At 43.8% G+C, this 15692-nt stretch overlaps 1 protein-coding gene across 2 annotated transcripts in view; it reads right to left on the bottom strand.

Moving 5' to 3' along the window:
- Positions 1-7035, bottom strand: part of COX10 (cytochrome c oxidase assembly factor heme A:farnesyltransferase COX10) — an 82748-nt gene extending 75713 nt beyond the window's left edge. Inside the window, exons 1-3 of one of the 2 annotated variants that reach the window (XM_083874650.1) lie at positions 6933-7035; positions 5709-5836; positions 3935-4259 (exon numbers count right to left, since the gene is read on the bottom strand). In XM_083874650.1, coding sequence (XP_083730776.1) covers positions 3935-4259; positions 5709-5836; positions 6933-6975 — 496 coding nt within the window. In that variant the 5' untranslated portion in view covers positions 6976-7035. The remainder of the gene's footprint in view (positions 1-3934; positions 4260-5708; positions 5837-6932) is intronic. The other variant, XM_083874651.1, reaches the window with a different exon arrangement.
- Between the last annotated feature and the right edge of the window lie 8657 nt (positions 7036-15692).

Genomic DNA, 15692 nt, shown 5'->3' with positions numbered 1-15692 from the left:
CTCCTCAAAAAGAAGCCAAGATTTAAACTTATGATCTCAGCCAAAGCCTTATTTTCAGTCTTTTAAACATTTTTAGCTTTAACAAGACCAAACAGGGGACATTTGTCTCCCACATCAATGTAGATGAAAAAGAAAATACTAATGGATTGGTGAGAAAGAATTAATTATAATGTTTCTGGCATAAAATTACAGTCCAAAAGTTTAGTGTGTTCTTTGCATTCCTTTTCTACTTCATCACAGTGTGCTCTTCCTTTATAAATCCTTTATATTTATAGCATGTGAATCACTATGTCACGTTTTGTTTACCTACTATTAAAAAGTAGCCAAGCCAAAATAAAAGCACAAAAAGCCAAAGCAAATCAGTCCTTTCTAGATGCCCCTTCTACTCCTGTGCTGGTGATATATCAGTACATAAGGAAGGAGAAAAGCAAATGCATTTCTACTTTTTTTTGAAGAAACAATTTCACTGCTTTACTGCAAATAAATAGCAGTACATAGCCCTCAAAGGAACGTAGCATCCCAAAACCTGAAGAAATATTCCTTCCTGAGTTTTCACGCTTTGATTTCTGGAAAGCCAAGTGTAGCAGCAGTATTTAGTGCTACCCACCTGACCGACATGTCCTTTGTAAACCCAGGTTTGTTCAGGGACATCAGAGTTTTGATACAAATCCTGCACACTAATAAAGGCCAAGCTCCTGAAGCAAACTTAAATTTGGGACAATGATTTGAAACAAGTCTGCATCAAATCAAGCCAAATTCAAATGCAATATTACAAACAGAGAAGATAACCCCTTCTTACCATCAAAAAAATTTAAAATACTTTGCTAAAAATGAACTGTAATTATAGTTTATTTTTATTTCATTCATTTTTTCTCATAGCATGGAAAACCAAATGCCAAAAAGGTACCACTGTTCAGCTTTAGTTTCTTTCATGGGATGATAATAGTTACTGGTTTAATAATCACAAAAAAAGAGTTATTTTGACAAGTATACGAAATAGATTTAGAACTGTTAATAAAGACTATCAACAATCAGAACAATAACAATAAATCTTTGTCAAAGTTTCTGGCTATATTGAAGTTACCGTTTAAAGAATAAATGCTGTTATTTCAGAATCAACTGGGAACATACAGTTCATCTGAATTTTCATCTGTAACCCTTGGAGAACACATTACTTAAATCTAAACTTGAAGTTAAATTTAGAAAACAAGACAACCTGAAACTCTGTGTATGTGTGCACATTATGAATCACTAGAATTTCCTCCTTTTCCCATACCTTCCCCTAGTCTCTCTCCTATTTTCACTTACACATTAACTTTAGGATCAAGTAGAAAGCAAAGCACTTATAATTGTGAAAACCTATCTATCACCACCAGCCTTTGCCCCCGGCTGGCTCTTCTGAGGGCAGCGACCTTCCCTAGTGAGTTGCCTTGAGCAAGGCAGCCTCAGCCCAGGTGGCGCAGAGCACCTCGGTGGATTTCAGCTCTTTTGTGAAGTCCAAGACTATCAGTCCAGACAAGGCTCTAACTGTTGGAGGCTGCTCTTCCTGAGGGAGCGATCCCAAGCGGCACAAAACGAAACACAGGAGCCAAGAACGGTCCCCGGGAGGCTTCCCCATTCCAGCACCGCCCACGAACCGCAGACCCCGAAGGGCTCGGCCCTCAGGGTTTTATGCACCTACCAAAGGGGGTGGGGTTTTACCAACAACCAATGGGGTTACAAACTGAGGAAACGGACCAATCAGGGAGAACATTAATAAACAAATTAGGGGATCGAAACTTGGACCAATCAGGGAAAGGATACAGAACTGACCAACCAGGGGACAGGACTGGGGTGGCCAATCCAGAGCTGGGGGGGGCCCATGCACTGTCTGCTCTCCAGGGGAGTGCAGGGGGCAGGACCCTCAATGTCCTCTCCGGGGGCAGGGGCCTCCACACCTATCAGACAGATAGAGCCATTAGCTTTCCAATACCTGGATGGTAGGATACAGCTGTTCAGAGAGCAGCCAACATAAAACACCACAGAGATGAGAATCAATGGAAATTGAACCCAAAAAGGGAGATTATGTGACATTTAATTAAATGCTCCTAATTGTTTTCTACAGCAAAAGAATATAAACAAAAATATATTCCTTTTTTTAGGACAGAGCGTCTAATGGCAGAGTCGCAAAAGCTGCAGTTTATATGAAGCAGGAGAGTATGGAAATAGCAAAACTCATTTCCTTTCCAAGGTGAAGTACAGTTCATACTACAAACAAAAAAATCTCCTTCCAGCAGCAGAGGGAAAAGAACAGAGCATAAGGAAGTCCCATTTTAGCATCATGCAGAGTATGTTTTTTTGTTATTTCATACTCTAAAAAGTATAAATAAAGTGTCTGCCAAAAAAACCACACAGGATATGAGATCTATCAGAAATTCATAGGCAAAAGGAACTGAGTTGTATGACATTTGCAACTTAAAAACTGACCTCAGAGCATTTATTCTTCTTAAAAAAAAAAAAAAAAAAAAAAAAAGAACTACAACAGTATAGCCTTTACAGAATTTAGAATTTGTCTAAATGATTACACAAGTTGGAAAAAATGTTCCAAGTTACCCATGGTGAACCCAAGAGAAGTAAAGTATTACTAAAACTGAACAGCATGGGTGAGAAAAAGACAAGCCTGTATAATGCACAGAGAAAGATGAGGCAATAATTGAGGCTGTATGTACCACAAAGTTGCTGCAAATAATCCTGATAATTGCTGAATGTGCTAGTGAGAGCTTTATATAACCTGAGTTTGAAATTTCCAAGTCTAATGTGTTAGTGACATAGTAAATATCAAAATTCATTTTTAATCCCATCAAACTCTTTACCAGCACAAAATAAATCCCCTCAGGCTTTCCAAAAACAATAAGAAAACTTGGATGTGCAAACAAAATCAGTTTTGCCAAATCAAAAACACAAGCTGTATCATCAGCACTGAGATGAAAATGTAAATTACCATTATACACTCTACTTGGTCAGCAAGATTTTTCCACAGAAAAACAAACAATGAAAACTTACATACTGCAAGACAAAAAAGTTTTTGAAAGTAAACTGAATTCAGTACATTCATTGTAACATTTTTTATGACAAAGAACAGTCTTGTTATCAGATTACCTGGAGAGCACCCAGGCAAGGACTTAGGAAATTACACTTCTGTTCCTGGACTTTTTATCATAGACAAGATGTGAGGCTTTAGTCAGATCATTAGAGGTTCCTTAGAAATAAAAGTATACATAGCACTACCTATTGGCAAAGGGGTTAGTTATAGTTGTTTCCATAGGCAAAGGAGAAACTTACAGTCATTAAGTATTACTACTTGAACAAGACAAGATGTTGTTAAGGCTGCAAGGCAATTGCTTAACAAATTGCTGGTTTGAAGGGACAATACTATCACTGATTGAAAAGTAAATCAGATCTCCTTTCATAAAATTCAATTTGTCAGACTCAAACGTTTTCCTTTTTAATATTGAAAACTATTTGTATTATCTTATGTCGGGACTCCTAGTGCTAATTTCACAACCACTAGACCAGTTAGTACTACAGTGAAAGGATGTAAATAAGACAGAACACTGGTAAACTTAAGCAAGACAACTTCAAATACTGAACACATTACTTGTAAATTCCTTATCCAGTTTCACCACAGTCTGTCTACTAACACTTGCTTACTTCCCAGAAAATAGCTGACAACAGGATGCAAGCTCTTCTCATTGTTTTTAAACAAATTTAATGGGAAAACTATCAAATGCTTCCATAAAACAATTTTCTTAGCACATAGTTCATGAAATTGATCCAATTTAGCATCAGTGAAGTGGGAATTATCACATGCAAACCTAAACCATAGCAGTGAGATCCCAAAGAATTCTGCTATGAAGCAGAATGCAGAGAAATGAGAAAAAATGACCAGTAATACCTGTAAGCTTGATTTTGGACAAGCGTGCCAAAATTCCTGGCAAATCATCCAGCCGTAGCTTCATTTCTTTCCATTGTCTGTCTTCTTTGGATTCGGCTCCCACGTGTATGATTGAGTCTTCAGTTCTCACAGCTGATTTTGTTTCTCTCAACTCATTTATGCTTGATGTCTCAGACCCGGACTGATGAACAGGTGAAACTGGGCTATTTTTGTGTACAATCTTTTTTTCCTGATCCAATTGCTGAAGCTCATGAAAAGGAGACACAATTGAATCCACCTTCGGTTTGGCTCGTTGTCTGAGGTCTTTGTTGCACTGTGTTACATACTAAATACAATGAGAAATGTTAAAACAAATAGATAAAGATATTTCTCTCCATTTCACTTTATTAACATCAAGAATATTATTGCTATTTTATTCTTGTTAGGAGAATTACTTCCATGACACAACTGAGTCATGAGTTAGTCTGAATTTCAGACTTATTTCACACACAGAAAAGCCTCTGAAGTTGGCTTAGATATTACAAAAGCAGCTTTACAACTCACAGCTGAATCAATAATATTTATGTAAGCTTGGAGAATTGCATTTAAATAATCTTACTTCCTCCCCCATAGCTACAACAGCAAACTCTTTGTTCATATTCAAAACCACCAGGTAACACAACTTGACTTAAAACTAATCAATTCCACAGAAAAATAAAGGTTAGAATGACCTCCAAGATTGAGTCCAACCTTTGAGCAAACAAAATTCACTTTTAAACCGAAAAACATACAATTGCCCATACAACTTCAGTTTCCAAATATAAGTACTAAACTTGTGCACATTTAAGAAATGAAAAAATTAAAAATATGGCAAAAAATACAGTCTACCACCTATGATATAAAATCTCCCACATTAGTCTTTTTTTTAATTAATTAGACAACAAATTTCAAAGGAACATATATTGAACAACAAATTAGGAGCTGTTCGCTCTCTTTTAGAGCTCACAGAATAAACACAGAATAAGAAAAAGACCTTTTAGATTCTCCTTATTTTCTTCCCCAAAATATTCTATATATTTCAAGCACCAGAAGCATAGAAAGACAGAACTTTCAACCAGTAATTAGAAAGACAGAAATTTCAACTGATAATTACAATGAGAAAGAGTGGTCTGCAATTCCAAATGAGCAATGTGAATATAGTTCAAATCTGCAGCACAATTAAAAAAAATTACTACCATCCACTTACATATGACACAACTGGTCAAAAAAAAAAAGATGCAATTTCACGGGTTTGAATGATGATTACAGCTCTTTTAATACCTATAACTGCACACTGTAAATGTAACCCATTAACTTAATGAGCTCAGGAATTTTGACTCAAACTGATTAACTCAGAACACAACACCTCTACAAGTGAGTTCCATCTACCACTTGTATGACTGCTAGACAGATGTGACTTTACTAGCGTTTTTATAAATAATGATTTTGAAATAATTTTGTGGCATGTTTCTCAACAGGAGATGAGTGCCCTATTTCAAGGTCACAGAAGCCTCCTGTCAAGCAGAGGAGACTTTGCTGGACAAGGCACTGTCCTTGCTACAAAAGGTTTCCTCCAGTTTCAGACGTTTTAGGATACCAAGTGCTTTAACTCTGATTTAGTGAAAAATGGAGACCCTTAGAATTGCCTGAGTTTGGCTGATAAAAAAACACTACCTTCATTAACTAGTTAGTGTTTGAATTCCATTTTGACTTATTACATGGGACGAACACAGGACAAATACACTCCTTGACTTACCATTCGTTTGAGAAAGTTGAAGTACTGAAAGGTAATCAACCTGTTGTTGGCCACATGGTAAAGGTGCACAAACTGGCACGGTATCTGCGGCACGCCAGTGTTCCTCAGACGCCAAACAAATAATCCTGCTTAAAGCAAAACAAGGTAAAATATAACAGTAGATTCCAGTTTCTTCTCTGCCACTGAGTTTGCTTCTGATTAAGACTATAGTGCCTGCTGTCAGCTGTGACACAGGACAGCCCAACAAATGGGAACCAGGGTCAGCTGAGAGAAAATGTTTGCTGCTCCAGTTGAAAGATCTGACCCTGCAGAATCCTGGAAACATTAAAGATGCAAAATACCTTTAAGATCAAGTCTGAGTATTAACCCAGCACTGCCACGTCCACCACTGAACCATGCCCCTAAGTGCTACATCCATTTTTTTTTTGAACCCTTACAAGAATGTTTGACTCCATCACTGCCTTGGGCGGCTTGTGCTAGTGCCTCACCACCACTTCACTTCAGTGAAGAAACTTTGCCTAATATCCCCGGCACAACTTGTGGCTGCTTCCTCTTATCCTGTCCCTTGTTTCCTGGGAGCAGAGCCTGACCTCCACCTGGCTGCACCCTCGTGCTGTGGAATTGTGGAGAATGGAAGTTCCCCTGAGCCTCTTTTTCTTCAGGCTGAGCCCCCCCAGCTGCTTGTGGTGCTCCAGACGCTTCCCCAGCTACGTTCCCTTCCCTGGAGACATTCAATCCCTTTTCTTTCTTATCCCTAGGGGCACAAAACTGAACTGTAGGCACGTCCCAATAATTTTGGGTGTTTCTTCCGAAATCCTGAGCTCCAAAAAGACGTGTTTTCACAGAATACCCTGAGCTGGAAGAGACCCGCAAGGATCAGTGAATTCAATTCCTGCCCCCTCACAGGACACCCCAACAAACCCACCCTGACCTTGAAAATGTTATCTAAACGCTGCGTAAGCTCAGGCAGCCTTGGTGATGGATACAGTATTGCCCTATGACTAAATACACAAGATCATCCTGCGAAAGCAGTGCTGAGAGGAAGCAGCTGCCACAGGACAGCACCAAAGTCAAACCTGTGTGGAGGACACACAGCGCAGTGCGGCACCCGGGACCGCCCCGCACACGCCTGCCCGTGCAGCGCCGGGGAGCGTTCCCTAGAGCAGCCCCGGGGCTCCCGGCCCTGCCCGCACACCGGCCCTCTGCCCTGCGGCCCCCCGGTACCTGCGAGCGCCCGGGGCGGGCAGCAGCGGCCGGCGGCGCTCATGGCAGCGGCTGCTGCGCCGCTCTCCCCTCACCGCATGGGCGCCGCCATCTTCCCGGCGCGACCTCCAAACGCTTTCCGGGTCGGCGAAGGCGGAGCGGACAACCCGGGCTGGCCCCACCAGAGGGGCGGGCGTGTGGAGAATAGAATGTCCGGGAGCTCTGCAGCCGGGACACCCCGGGCTGGCCCCGCCAGAGGGGCGGGCGTGTGGAGAATAGAATGTCCGGGAGCTCTGCAGCCGGGACACCCCGGGCTGGCCCCGCCAGAGGGGCGGGCGTGTGGAGAATAGAATGTCCGGGAGCTCTGCAGCCGGGACACCCCGGGCTGGCCCCGCCAGAGGGGCGGGCGTGTGGAGAATAGAATGTCCGGGAGCTCTGCAGCCGGGACACTCCGGGCTGGCCCCGCCAGAGGGGCGGGCGTGTGGAGAATAGAATGTCCGGGAGCTCTGCAGCCGGGACACCCCGGGCTGGCCCCGCCAGAGGGGCGGGCGTGTGGAGAATAGAATGTCCGGGAGCTCTGCAGCCGGGACACTCCGGGCTGGCCCCGCCACAGGGGCGGGCGTGTGGAGAAGGTCCGGAATCTCTGCCACGGCTGCTCTTTCGCCAGGGGGGGCCGTGCCCCGAGGAGGGGAGAGATTTCTGTACCGAAAATTGAAATTCCCCAGGTCAGTATATAGAAGCGGCGTAGAAAGAGTCAAAACCCTTTTCACCTCTCTGCCAGTACAAAATAAACGAGCTAAAATAACAATCACAGAATCGTTCGGGTTGGAAGAGACGTCTGGAGATCACCCTAACCTAACGTCCCCTGCCAATGCAGGGATCACCCAGAGCAGGTGACACAGGAACACATCCAGGTGAGACTGGAATGTCTCCAGAGAGGGAGACTGGCTGAGGTGGGCCCTGAACACATCCAGGTGGGGCTGGAATGTCTCCAGAGAGGGAGACTGTGGCTGAGGTGGGCTCGGGGTCTGCGGTGTGGGCCCTGCCCGCCCTGGCCATGGCGGTGCTGGGGTGCAGGAGATGTTGGGACTTGCTGCGGCCTGCCCTCCTGTGAGGGTCCACACACACATCGCAACGTGTTGCCCCTCTAAGGGCAGGGGTAGCACACATCCCCCCCTTTTTTTTTTCTGTTTCCATATGATAATGTCAGATGCATAGCTGTCCCAAAGCTATCAGCCATCCACACAGGGACTGCTTCCTTGCCTGTGCCTTTTAAATGATCAGGCTTGTTATTGTGCTGTAGCATTTTTCCAATCTGACAGCCATGATCTCATTCACCAGCAAGAGCACTAACTGCTTTAGTCCAAAATTATACTTTCTGGAATTGTCAAGGGGGGATAGAGGTGTAACCAATAGCAAATGGACAGAAGATTTAGAAACATCACAGAATGTTTTGGGTTGGAAGAGATCTTAAAAATTATCTCTTTCCAACTCCTGGCATGGGCAGGGACACCTTTCACTATTCCAGGTTGGTCCAAGTCCCATCCAACCTGGTCTCGTATCACCGTTCCCAGAGGGCCTTCAGGCTTGCTGGGCTCTGCCGTGATATCTTTACGTTTTAGGCAGGTCCGGACCCGGGCAGAAGTCTGCTTATATCAGAGAAGGAGCAACTTACAATCGGTGTAAAAAGGTGTTTGTTCAGGGCAGAATCCCAGGTGGTCCAGGCTTAACTGCGTGTCCAAGAGTGAGAGACCAGAGAGCTTTTTGGGTCTGTCTTGCCCTTATGAACAGGGGTGGAACTGAATACAAATTAAGGGGAGTGACTCCAAAAGAGGGGCTGTGACATTACCATTTGGGTTTGAAGCGGGTGGGATGTTACCTGAGGCCTCGGCAGAGCCACCTGGCCTGGCCAGAGCCATCAAGTGCTTGGGTGTACCCGAGATAAGATACGATAGATTCTTAACGACTGAAGCCAGGGCTATCAGAGACATACAATGGGCTAGCCCGGGCCTATTGTGTGACTTAACAATTGTAATCAAGAGGAGCGGGGATGTGGGGGGTAGGATAAAATCTTACAGAAACTTATTAACAAAATTATACCAAAATTTAAAAACCCCAATTTCACACCACTACAGTCTTGAACACTTCCAGGGATGGGGCAGCCACAGCTTATCTGGGCAACCTGTGCCAGGGCTCCCTCACAGGGGAGAATATCTATCAAATATGTAATCTAAATCGAAATCTCCAACTTGCTAAAAAAAAATTGATTTGATGATCCTCTTGGGTTCCTTTCAACTCAGGTTATTTAATATTCTCTGAATTCTAACAGGAGTAATGCATGGAAATCAGGTTTGTGATATAAATATGTAATTGGGATTTTGCAATGATGTCTTTTCAGAAGATTATGTTGAATCACATAACCTGTCCTGTGACAGAACCATCCGAACTGTGCTGTCCTGCAGGCAGCTGACATGCGAGGAGGACGTTATTCAGTGGTTGTGTTAAATTTCCATATGTTGGCCAGATGCTTTTTTTTGTAGCACCAGTGAATCAGTGATGCTGTGATCTGCTAATTGTTTTGACACCATGGGAGTTGAAAAGCACTTGGCTCCGCTGAACACTTGGCTCCACTAAAATGTGTGTTTTAGTTAAATGACCCCAGAGATGATCAGAGTCAATTTTCCTGCGTATGTCTACTGCCCTGGCACTTGAGGTGGTTCTGGTCAGTGCTATAGAAAACAAGTGAATGTTTAGTTAGCTCTCTCTGCATTGCATACAAAGAACAGAAGAGCCTTTTCAAAGCTGGAGACTCTAGCTCAAGGAGCCATTTAAACACCAGCCCTAACAAGGACAGCACTTGAGTGGATCCATGCTTATGTGTAAAGCACATGCTTGAGTTTCATTAGTCTGCATGGGGTTCACACCCAGGTTTGATCATCAGCACATACTGAAATTCTTTAGGGATATTTTCAGTTTGAAGAAAAAACTGGGTAATTAATAAATCTACACTGCCTAATGTGCTCTCCTGTTTTGAGTTTTGCTGGGCTACTTTTTGTGGTAGTCAAAATCAGCTGTTTCTTACACTGGATAAGGTAATATGGTGGAATTAGTGCATGGGGAGGTCTTCCCCAAGATCAAGGGAATGAACTGTCCAGGATTCAGATCAAAGATGGGGTGAATTATCAGCCTGAGATAGTACAGTAAAGAATAGGGAAAACAAGGATTTAGAAGGGATATTGCTTCTTACAGTGCTAATGTATACATCAACAAATTACAGAAGTTAAAGAACTTCCCTTCCGGTCACTTGGATGCAAACATTACAGGCAGAATCCGTGTGCATTATCATAGGACCCAGGGCTATTTTGCACTGAAGATGAAGAGCAAGAAATTCCCTTTCTGCTCTTGCCTTTGTTACTCTCCTTGGCCGATGGAGGTTGGGGCCAGCCCAGCGTATGTTCAGGTACTGGTAAGAATGCACCAAGAGTCCATAGAAACCATATGCACTGGGAAACTGCTGCTCCCACCTCAGTCTCAGCTCCTTCATTCTCCTGCAGGACTGTGAGGAGAACCATCCTCTGGGATACCTCCACAAACCATCATCTATTGTTTCTAGTGGCGCCCAGTGAAAAACGCCCTTGGCAAAGTAAGCCTAATAAATTTAACTCTTTGCTATCCCTGTTCTAAGTATCATCCTGATCCAGTGAATCATCCAGCACCTCCTTTCAGCCTCAAGGCTTGTCTGGCCAGCTCTTTTTCCAAACTAAGCAGTATGAGTGAAAGCAGATGCAAAGGAAGTGTAGTTAGCATTCATTCATTGCTTATGTACAGGCCATTAAAACTAATGAAATTTTATAACAGATGGGCAGCAATCATCTTCTTGGTGTTATTTATCTTTGTCGCTCCTGACCCTTCATCCTGGGTAATTCTTCATTTGTCTTTAAAACTGCCAAGATGACTAAGCACAGGACCCATCTACCCAGAAAACTAACAACTTGTGTGAATGCATGGAGGCAATTAATAATCACCTGGCTCTAGTGATGAGTGACTGCCAGGCAAAATATTCGCCCTATCTGTCATTGATTTCCCACAATCTACTTCTTCTCTCCCAGTGAGCTTCCCCAAGCTTCAAATCATCCATTATGGAGGGTTTTCCCCCCTCCCCCTTCTGCCATGTCTCCTCAAACTACAACAGATGTTTGCAAAGACATTCCTTAGGCTGAAGGCACTCGTGGATGGTGCAGTGGGCACAGACTGCCTCACACAGCCCCCAGTTTGGATCATTTATCCTGAAAGGTGCCAGCAAGGCTTGACAGTTTCATTTTTAAGAACTTTGTAGGAGAGGATGCAAATGGATGCAAAACATATGAGCGATACTGGCTTCATTTGCCACCTGTTAATGGCAGGAGACAGTGGTGAGGAAGGAGGGAGTGTAATTATGTACCTTCATGGAAACAATCTCGTCTGGTAAAATAGTGATGTTTGCCCATGTTTGGAGTGCTCAGTAGGAAATTAACAGAAGGAGAAGCGGAGGTACCCAAAAATGAACAGTTCTGCCTTCCAAATGGAAGGATGTACTTTTATGATACAGGGACACTCTGCACATGCAAAAGAATTAGCTTTGCACCAGGGCTGGCATGTAAAACTGGAGTCTTCTACAGCATTCAGCATTTTATCACACTTCCTGATATCGACCAGCAGTTACTTACTTTCAGTTTGCAGTGGTCAATAACCCGAGACCATCCCTCTGCCAGCATCTGCTGTTCTTCCCTGGCTCCCCAGCACTTTCAGCACCCCATGTCACTGCCAGCCCTCCTCTCACACCACTGACACAGACTTAATCCCAGAAGAGCTCAAGGATGACCAGGATACTCAGCCCAAAGCATGGGTTTGTGGAGGAAGCGCTTTTATGACTCATTCTAATTGGCCATGTAGACTGAACAGCAGATCCCAGTTGCCTGTGCTTACAAGGTTTAATTTTCTAATTGAAATTTCATAGAAAAGCTGCACCTTTCTGATCAGTTGCTCCAGCATAAACACTTTGTTTTTACACAAACATCTACCCTCTGGACTAACCTTTCTAGAAGCTGCATCAAAAAAGTAATGCTAATAAAAACATCCATCTGTGCTTAAAGATAAACAAAGCATTAATACACCAAACTGCAGTTTAGATTATGTTAGAGTCAGCTTTAGTGATATTACACATCTGTTAGGATGTATTTCTCACCCAGGACATCTCGCTCTTGCTTTTTAAAATATCTTCACACGAAAAAAATGTGAGAGCATTTCCCTGGGAGCTTTTTGCATGCATCACACTTGCAACCGGCCTTGCTCCAAACGCCGTTTTCCTTGAGACACCCTGCTGGGACAGGGATTGGGTATTAGGGTCTGTAACCTAAACATTATTGTACTTTAAAGTAAATGTTTCCTCTCTCGCTCTACTTGGGTTTCAGAGCCTCTTCAAAAGGCTGTTGTCTTCTCCTCCTTGGCAGCAAGGGAAGAATATTTCAAACCCCAGAAAACAGACACTTTGCTGAGCTCCTGCAGAACCGTGTGTTTTCCTGGATGGACCAGGAAAAACACAGTGCCCAAATCTCCTCTGGCACTGCCAGGGCTGGGCTTGCTGCAAGATTTCTCAGGCTTTCCAGGCTGGAGACGCTAACGCTGGGGGGTTTTTTTCCTATGCCACTCTAGTGAGAAATAGGGAAAAGGGACACCCTTCAGTTTTGACCTTGTTTTTTTCTAATAGCCTCTGCTCAAAAGAAGGAAAACTGATGTAATGTGTTGGCAACCTTATCTTAAGAAAACCAATAAATCTGTTTCTCCCAGAAGTTCATCTAAAAGGATGGTCTTATCCTGTTATCCATGTTTGGCAAATCTGTCTGGAAGTTGGAGCTTGGAGTTTATGGGTTTGGGATCCAATTCTGCCTTTCCCTTTTATCAGTGCGTCCTGTTCACACGTGTAAAATGGGAAGAGAAGCCACTGTCCTCCAACCTAAAGGGAAGCGTAGCTGATGAAGAATGAATATTTTTATCCTTGCCAAGCTTTAGAGTCGGGGCTGAAGAAACAACCCAGTAGTATCTCTGTCCTTATTGCTGGCCCTTTGGACAAAAGGCTGTTCATTCGTCATCTGAAACCCGAGTGTTAATTACAGACAAATGTGAGATAGAGACAAACATGGGGTGAGGACACCCTGAGCTGTAAGAGGTTGCTCTGTGCCTCTCCAGTCAGAGAACAGGTGTCTCCAGCAGGGACACAAACTTTGCATCAGTAGGGTGTCCCAGCATCACCAAAGGCTCTGGGACATTCATTTGCTCCCAAGTAACAAGTGATGTGACAGGAGGAAAGTGTCTCAAGTTGTGCCAGGGGCAGTTTAAATTGTATATTAGGAAGGACATCTTCATTAAAAGTGTTGTCAGGCATTGGAACAGGCTGTCCAGGGAAGAGGTGGAGTCACAATCCCTGAAGGGATTTGAAAGAGATATAGATAACTTGAAACAACCAGGAATTGCAGCAAATCCAATACACTGTGGACATACACCAGGATCTCAGACATTTGCCTGGTTTACCTGCCAGCAAAGGAGTGGTTGCATGAGCTCATTTTGTGGTGTGGAGATGTGTTACTGCTCTGTATTAGACAAAGTGCAGGTGTTGAGGTAGCTGAGGAGCTCAGTCAGTGCATAGAAAGGTGCCTGAAGTACCTATAAGATCTCCAGGAGGTAAGAGGAAGTAGGTAGCAAAATCTTCAGTTTCTGCATCATTCCTCTTAACACAATATCTGATGTTACTTTCCCATCTCAAGAGACGCCACTCATGTATTTAATTTTTATTGCAGCAGAGGGTGTTGTGCTGCTGCAGCTCAAAGGCTGCCTTTCAGAGGAATGCTCCAGAGGGAAGAAGGCATCTCACAGGAAACAGCAGATTGGAAAACCAGAGCATCCTAGCTAAAAAAACCTGAAACCAGAACACTGGTTTCCATGACAGAAAATTATGTTAGTCTTGGTGTCTAGTCTATGATTATTAGAGGAAATTGAGAGCCTTTTTCAACACATGACTCACTGAAGTCTTTCAAAATCACCAACAGTGATTTCTGACCAGCTGTCAAACAGAGAGTGTGGCAGAGACATGAGAAGTCTGGTGTGACTGTGATGAGGAGGTGCTGGGGCAGGAGGAAGCCATCAAAATGCCTTGTGCCACCTCAGCTAGGCTCCACTCCCTAAGCCCTGTGGGTGCTGTAGAAGGAAGAGTCAAGATGGAGCTGGAAGGTAAAACACAGCCTGTAAAGTAGGTCCTGCATCATGGTTTGTAAGGCTCAGCCACAAAACCATGACACAGGAGGGCAGCCATACCTGGACCTGTGTCACCTGTAGGTCCTTTGCCTATGCAGGAACCAGTGCCTGGCTCCACAGCTCTGTCTCCTGATAGACTGTTTAACGAGGGAGATTTTTAAAAGCTACTTTTCTTCAAAGGAATTATTTGTCTTTTGATGTGGCAAACACTGACAAATGCTGGTTTCCCTATCGCATTCAAGCACACACCATTTTAGAAGTTAATAAACCCATTTGCTGCCAAATAACTGGATTTTTTTTTCTTTTCAATTTCACTCTGTCAGGATGATAAGAGGTTTAATGTCTTCATGGCCTCTCCTTCTTTCAGTAGCTAAATCAGGTGTAACTATCAATGCAGTGAGCAGCATTTTTTCCCTATTATGTGGCCATTATTCCCATTTCCTCAACGTCATCTTCTTCCATGCTGCTGACGGCAGCAACCATGATGCTGTCACTATATGTGGTCTGAAGGGTGATATATCCACCTACCATGGCCTCCAGTGAGCAGAGAGGACACTCCAAACCATGAGAGCTTGTTTATCATCTCACAGGGTGTATTATCCTCACAAAGGAAGGACAATGTTGTATGGGGAGCGCTCTCGTGCTCCCCGAAATGTCGTGGAGCTTTGGAGGAATGTTTTGGCCTAAGGAACCACCTGTCCTCACCTAGCACCAAAAATAGTTACAAGTCAGTATTCGTGCCCTGTGGAAGATTTGTTTTTACACATACAGCAGAAGTGGTTCTGTGAACATCTTGGATGCTTCTGCACCATTGGCAGTGGTAGAGGACCACCACCTGGAGGATTTCAGCTTCCAGGAAAGAGCCATTGAATCATTTAGGTTGGAAAAGATGTCTAGGATCATTAACCCTAACCCTTGACCCAGCACTGCCAAGTCCACCACTGCACCACGTCCTCAGGTGCCACATTTAAATGTTTTTTTATCACTTCTAGGACTGGTGATTCTACCACTGCCCTGGGCAGCCTGTGCCAGTATCTGACCACTCTTTCAGTAAAAAAATAATTCCCTAATGTCCAGTCTAAACCTCCCCTAGCACAACTCAAGGCTGTTTATTCTTGTCCTGTCCCTTGTTTCATGGGAGCAGAGCCCCACTCCTACCTTCCGTCAGGGAGTTGTGGAGTGTGAGAAGGTTCCCCCAAGACTCCTTTTTTTCAGGCTGAGACCCCCCCAGCCCTCCTTCAGTTGCTCTTCATGAGACTTGTGCTCCAGACCCTTCACCAGCTGTGTTGCCCATCCCTAGGTGTTCCAGCAGAGTCCAAGGAAATCATAAGGGCTGGTAGAAAACAGTTATAGAATTGTTGTGGGTGCTGTGTGTGTGCCTGTGCCACTGCTCTAAACTCTGTTGTATGAGAAGACTTAGCTCTGCAAAGCAGAATATGAACCTTCTGGTTTGGAATAAGAAAATTTTTTTTTCTTTTCAGGCTTCAAAGGAAG

The sequence above is a fragment of the Zosterops lateralis genome, assembly GCF_965231275.1.
Source record: "Zosterops lateralis genome assembly, chromosome: 18".
Taxonomy (NCBI): Eukaryota; Metazoa; Chordata; class Aves; order Passeriformes; family Zosteropidae; genus Zosterops; species Zosterops lateralis.
This window is presented reverse-complemented; position numbering and strand designations above follow the sequence as displayed.